Source organism: Leptonychotes weddellii, chromosome 10 (assembly GCF_054177405.1).
Source record: "Leptonychotes weddellii isolate Sample4059 chromosome 10, ASM5417740v2, whole genome shotgun sequence".
Taxonomy (NCBI): domain Eukaryota; kingdom Metazoa; phylum Chordata; class Mammalia; order Carnivora; family Phocidae; genus Leptonychotes; species Leptonychotes weddellii.
This window is the reverse complement of record NC_138378.1, coordinates 74,595,599-74,602,878: the sequence shown is the minus strand read 5'-3', so window position 1 is coordinate 74,602,878 and position 7,280 is coordinate 74,595,599. Positions and strand designations below refer to the sequence as shown.

The 7,280-nt window shown below is 34.9% G+C and overlaps 1 protein-coding gene across 1 annotated transcript in view; it reads left to right on the top strand.

The window, feature by feature from the left end:
- Positions 1–3,095, top strand: part of FBXO48 (F-box protein 48) — a 5,006-nt gene extending 1,911 nt beyond the window's left edge. Inside the window, exons 3-4 of the mRNA XM_081832140.1 lie at positions 382–723; positions 1,193–3,095. Of these exons, the coding sequence (XP_081688266.1) occupies positions 418–723; positions 1,193–1,354 (468 nt within the window). The 5' untranslated portion in view covers positions 382–417 and the 3' untranslated portion in view covers positions 1,355–3,095. The remainder of the gene's footprint in view (positions 1–381; positions 724–1,192) is intronic.
- The last annotated feature ends 4,185 nt before the right edge of the window (positions 3,096–7,280 follow it).

The following is a 7,280-nucleotide window of genomic DNA, read 5'->3' as shown; positions in this document are numbered from 1 at the left end:
GATGAATCATGGAACACTTCATCTAGAACTAATGATGTAATGTATGGGGATTAACATAAGAATAAAAAAAAAATTAAAAAAAAATAAAATGTTTAGAAACAAGCCCGTTTACTAAAAACATTTTAAAAGAAGAAGGGAAGTAACGTGTTGAGTGCCTCCCATGTGCAATTCAGATGTGAAGCTAGATGCTTTACACATAATCCCTGTTAATCCTTTTAAGAACACACAGGAGAGATGCATCATTGGCCCCATTTTACAGGTTGAAAAACTCAAGTCAAGAAAGTTAAGATTCTTTCAATCATACCCAGAACGTATCTGGCTCAGAGTAGGTTCTGTCGTCTGATCTGAAGAGACTGAGTATGTTTAAACTTTGCCTTCTAGGTTACATATGAGGATAATTTGCTAAAACATCAAGCTATGCAGAAAAACTCCAAGAGGAACAATAATTCAAGAGTTTCTGGCATAGAATTGAATTCTGTGGATGCTGAGAAGGAAAAAAAAGAGAGTCAAAATAACTTTGTTGAACTGCTGCCTCCAGAAGTTACTTTTAAAATTTTCAGTCAGCTAGACATTCGGAGTTTGTGCAGGGCTTCAGTAACCTGCAGGAGCTGGAATAACACAGTAAGAAACAGTGACTCCTTGTGGAAACCTCATTGCTTGACTCTAAGAGCTGTGTGCCAAAGAGAAATAGATGATGATCTAGAAAGTGGATATTCCTGGAGAGTAAGTTTAGTCTTTGTAGTCTGCAGTGTTCTTGACAATATGGTGGTAGGTTTGAGCCAACCCCACCTTCTGCCTGAGGAGGTAGGATTTCAGAGACGGAGTGGCATACAGAGTGTGTTGGCTTTTGGAGTTGAAGTTGAATTATTATTCTTCTCCTACAAACCACACCATCCCATCCATCCTTTTACATTTTTTTAAATCCTAAATTTAGGCACATTCCTCCGTTAGCTACTTCATTCTACTTTATCCAAAACTCACAGCAAACTCCATGGCTCACTTTGCATATGTACACATATACATACGCCCACACACACACATACACACACAACACATTTATTAGTGTATGTGTGTATCAGTGTAAATACTTAATCTTCTTTTCAGTCCTGTCAATCAGCTCCTCTAGTTTTAAACAAACTCACTGACCAACCACCTACTACATTCTTTAACAGTGATGATTTACCTCTTTCAGGTAATACTATTGAGGAATTACCAGAAGAGTAAAGTGAAACACGAATGGCTAAGTGGCAGATACAGCAACATATGTTCTCCTCTGAGCCTACCAGAAAAAATCATGTACCCAATGGATGTAGATACGTGGGGGGAAATTCTAGAAGCAGAACTGGAAAGATAAGCCAGAAAATTACAAAGATCTTGTAACTTTGAGACTTTCAAACAAAAATGACTCTTAGGTTCATTTTTTTGTTTACCATTTTAATGTTTAACATTTAAAAGAAAACTAAGTAGAAAATATTATGAAAGTCAAACTGTTTTTATTCTGCACTTTCATAAAAATTTTTCTGGTTTTATTGTAAGGTAGAAGAATCATGAAATGTTGTGTATGTAGGAAATACTATACGGATAGAGTGATTTCAAAATGTATTGCTTCATATATTTGTATCAGCATATTGCAGTACTCTAATGACAAGAGAGTTTGATTGATATTTTCTACTGAATAGTAATTCAAAAATTCAGGAAACCATTTGAAGAAACTGATTAGAGATTCATTCAGCAGTAGACATAATTAGGCTCATAACTGGAAGTAGACAACACTAGGAAGACTACCTGAATGAAATTAATCACTATATTTAAATGTAGAGTGTAATACACTTATATTTCAATAACTTTAAAATATCCATTTCAGTGGAATCAGATTGAATTGTCAAACATTGAGCCCATTTTAAAATGTGTTAAACTTGTGGTTGTTTAAAATTAACCTGACCAGAAGGCTAAAACTTGTGAGACTAAGATTCCCATTACTTGCCTACAGACCTGGAACTGTTCTCAGGGACAATGGAAAGTTTCCGGTAACACTTGAACTGCCACACTGTTTTTCTTGGTAAAAGCTTTCTTTCTAACAGCCTTATAGCACCATCTAGTGTACTCCTCGTAGATAACCAAGGCAAAGGACTTAAGGTCCTTTTTGTTTTCCTCACATTTAAAAGAAAAATATATATATTATTTTAGAGAACGCTATATACCTGATTTAAGTTTATAGCTCTTCAGGAACCTTCAGTTTAACTTTAGTTCTCTTTTTCTTAAAAGTAGATGGTATAGTACTCACTATACCAGATTGTTCATTCTGAATCTGTGGTCAGCATCATAGTAAAAAGTGTTTACAAAACATTTTAAGTTAGTATGGCATTTTCTTCTTAAATTGTGCTCCATAGCACAAAAAAGAAGCATCCAGGAAACCTGTACCTAACAAATGGACACAATATCAGAAAGATGCCTCACTCTATACAAATTCCCTTTGTTGGATCAAGCAGGTGAGGATTGGCTGGAAGGGGCCTTGAAGATCAGGCAGTGCAGTCTCTAGGACTAGTTAACAATCCCTTCTAGAGAAATTCCTCTCACCCTCCCACCCACCAAACTCTCTTCTTGGCAAACTCTTTTGTAAAACTTACTCTCTTGATCTGGAAACCATCTCTAGATCCTACCATTCTGGATTAAGTGACCTTCAATAGAGTTCCCATAGTTCTTTGTACATACCACTCTTAAAGCTGTCTACTACATTAAAATTTGTCTGCCTCCCCCGTTAGACTGTGAGCTTCTTGAAGGCAGGGACCATTTATTTATTTTTATGTTCCCCAAACCTGGAATATAGTAGGTATTCCATAAAGATTTGTTAAATTATTTCTGTATTATTTATTTTAATCCTACCCAGATTGTATAATAAAAATAGTTTGCTATATTGTTAGTGGACAAGACTGTACTGAAATGCAATGTGCAACCCATAAGGTAGATGGGATGCTTACTATTAATGGAAATACATGAATAATTGTTTTAGTCTTCTCAAAAGCTGTAAGAGAGAAACAGGAAAATAGAAATGTTTTGTTTTATGTCTGGGAATAAACACCTGAAAATCAACTTAACCCAAAAGTATCACTTATTTTTAATTATTGGGTCACCTCAATGAGTTTTAAGTATTATTTTGCAAGTTATATGAATAATCTTTAGTTTGGTTGTTTTTAGTACTATAGCATTAAAATTATTTTATATAATAAGTTATAAGCTATGATCACATTCTACACAGAAAGGAAAGTTTGGGGACTTAATGATAAATTTTATGGTATGGGCCTAGAATGAACTGTACATTTATCAGACCAAGCCATTAGCATCTGAGAACATGAGTGGGTGGAGTAGAATGGAGGGAAGGAGTGCTCTTACTCATAGATAAAATACCATGTTACATAGACACAGTTTTGTTGTTGCATAGAACAACAACATAGAATATTGTTGGCATAGAATATTAAGGAGTTTCCAGTGTTATTTAATATTTAATCAGTTCAAGAGCTAGTATTTTTTTTAATTTAGAAACCTTTCTTTAGTTGCTTCTAGCCTATAACCCAGTCTTAGACCAGAACATAATCACCAATAAAATCTGTATGAATATAAACTTTGGACCTTAGAATACCCCAGTAAATAAAAGCCTAATTTGAAAAATATGCCACTAACCACTTTTAATTTCATCTTTGCTTTGATTTCATATAATATCTTCTCTCCAAAACTTCAAATGCCCTAATAATAACAAAAATAAGACGACTAGTAACATCATGGGAAGAATAATACATAAGATGAAAGAGCATACATTTTTATTTACAGTAGAATTGAAAGACCCAAATCATCAAATAAATGAAATTAGATCAACAGTGGAGAAAGTTGATTAATTATAATAGCCAACATTTATTGAGTGCCTACTCAGAACCAAGCATAGTGCTTCTATTATTCTACGTCCTTTCTATGGATGAGGAAACTGAAAATTAGAGAATGATCTTATCTATGTAGTTCATCACCACTCCCCAGCACCTATGAGTATGTAACACGCAGTAAGTGCTCAATAAATTTTTATTGAATGAATTAAAAACTTACCTGAGATTGAGTAACTTGAATGAAAATGCCAAGAATGTTCCTCCAACTTTTTATTTTGAAAAATTTCAAACACAGAAAAGTAAAAAATACGACAAAAATATATGACAAAAACTCTTATGTATATCCTAACCTAGATATACCAGTTGTTAACATTTCCACATTTGTTTTATTTTTGCTGAAGCTTTGGAAACTAAGTTGCAGACATGATGATACTTTACCCCTAAATTCTTCAACATGCATCTCCTAAGAATAAGTACATTCTCCTATATGCAATACCATCATCACATCTAAAATTTTTATATTGATTCAATAATATAATCTAATTTACAATCCTTATTTAAATTTTCTTAATGGCCCCAAAAATATATAGATTTTTTTTTTCCAATTCAGGACCCAAACAAGGTTTACAAGTGCATATCATTTTTTATGTCCCCTTAATCTCTTTTAACCAGAAGCATTACTCTGCCTTTGGTTTTGTTTTTCAGAATATTGACTTGTTGGGGTTTTTTTTAAGAATTCAGGTTGGTTTTCTTAGAGAATGTTCTGTAAATGATTTGTCTGATCATCTCTTCATGATTTGATTCAGGTAAAACATATTTAGCAATTATACATAGGTGGATGTAATAGGCTTCTTAATGCACCACATTAAAAGGCACATAATGTCTGATTGTTTTACTGTGTGATAGAGTAAGTCTGATTATTTGATTGAGGTGGTAATCATCAGATCTCTCCGTTAAAAGGGATATTTTCCCGGGGCACCTGGGTGGCTCAGTTGGTTAAGCGACTGCCTTCAGCTCAGGTCATGATCCTGGAGTCCCGGGATCGAGTTCCGCATCCGGCTCCCAGCTCGGCGGGGAGTCTGCTTCTCCCTCTGACCCTCCCCCCTCTCATGTGCTCTCTCTCTCTCATCCTCTCTCTTTCAAATAAATAAATAAAATCTTAAAAAAAAAAAAAAGGGTATTTTCCCATAAAGCCAAAATTTCTTTTTTCAAGAACCTGTTTCTAGAGTATTCCCCTTTGACTAACCCTATGCTAAATGCTTTATAACATTTTCTTATTTCATCTTCATAATTAGACTTTCAACGAACACAAGAAGTCATATTCGAGGTATTTTGCAGTTAATCTAAATATCAATATAAGAAGATGTAAAGCCACTATTTAAACCCAAATCTCTTTGACTTCAGAGACTAAGTTTTGAACCACTAGAGTATAGTGCTTTTTATAATTTTGACACTTAGTCCTTACACTGAAGCAACATGAAGGACTAAGATTAACAGGGAACACCTCCCATACAAATATCTAGAAAATGAGAGGAAATCAATATTAGACATATAGAACTTAACATTTCTGCTAATAGTAGAACAGTTAATTCTAAGCCTTCCTACATAGGACAACTTGAAAACCTCAAGCAAAAAAATTTATTCTACCTGAAGGCATCATAGAGCTAACAAGGTAGTAAAGAAATATTAGACCAGTTTCTGGAAAAAGAAAGAGAAGCAGAGAGGTAAGCCCATGATTAAGATTAGTCTTACCATGGAGCATTTGCCAATTTCTGCAAGAGCAACTGAGAGATTAAACAGATTCTGAAAGCTTCTCAAGATTATGAGGACAATGAGTGGAATCTAGGACTCAATAAGAGTAGGAGAATGAGGAAACCCTCTTTTAGTAACTCCCCTCTTGTAGTTTGGGACCCAGAAGGACTCCACCCTAGGAATGGGAGTGGCCTGGAAGTACACAAAATCTCACAAGAGAATCAAGCACTTTCAAAACACCTCAGTCTCTGAAACTGGCATGTGAGGATCCCAGAATAATAATGCCCCAGACAGCTGGCAGAAGCAAAAAAAGTCCTCCCTGGAGAAAGAGATCAACTTTGTAGGCTTCACATTATGTCTGCGAACATTTTTTAAAATCAGTGTCTGATGCATACACACATACATACAGACACACATATAAATAAGGGGTCATGATAACATAAATAAAAACAGAAAGACACAATAGAAAAGACCCACAGTTGGAGTTATCAGATGAAGCCTCCAAAATAACAAAGCTTGAGGTAATCAATGAGATAAAAGGTATGCTGAAAATTTCAACAAAAGGACTGAAAATAATAAAAAGAGCCCACAACTAAAAAGAATGGCACATTAAAAAAGCAATGTTAAAAAAGTGATCTGCTATTTAACAGCTGATTAAACCCAGCTGAAGAGAGGAGAAAGCATTCGTGAATCTGAAGATAGGAGCAAAGAAAATATCCAGAATGAAGTAAGGAGAGAAGAAGAATGAAAAATACAGAACAGAGGACAGTGGGAAAATATTAATAAAGTACGAAGGTCTAATATATGTGTACTTAGAGACCAAGAAGACAAGACGGGATAGAATGAGGCAGAAGCAATTTTGAAGTGGGGACAGCTACGAACTTTCTAAAACTGATGAGAAACCTCAATTCATAAGTTCAAGAAGCCCTACAATCTGCAAACATGATAAATAAACCATATACTCACTAAACTGTAACACAGTAAATCTGCTAAAAAGTAAAGACCAAGAGAAAAATGAAAGCAGCCAAAGAGAAAGGAAAACTACCTCTGGATGAGCAATAATTAAATTGAATGTTTGTTTTTTCTTAAGAAGAACAAAGAAATGTTATCTTCAAAGAAACTTTCAGAAGAAGCAAACCACCAACCTAGAATTCTGTACCCAGAGGAAATACTTCTCAAAAAGGAAGATGAAGCAAAGACATGCTCAGGAACAAAAAACCTTGAGAGAGCTCTTCATGAACAGACTCCTATTCAAAAGGTAAAAGGAATATGTTCCCAGATTTCATCTGGTTGAAGTATAGGAAACACTAGAAAGCAAGAAAAGTGGTAAATATGTGGACAAATCTCAATGAATAGCAAGCATAAGATAATAATAAAATACAGAGTGAATTAAAATACAGGATAACAATGGCATTTAAGTAGGGAGGACATAAATGGGATTAAAATTTAAATTTCTTACGAACCATGAGAGACGATGGACTCTGAAAAACAAACAGGGTTCTAGAGGGGAGGGGGGTGGGGGGATGGGTTAGCCTGGTGGTGGGTATTGAGGAGGGCACGTTCTGCATGGAGCACTGGGTGTTATGCACAAACAATGAATCATGGAACACTTCATCTAAAACTAATGATGTAATGTATGGGGATTAACATAAGAAT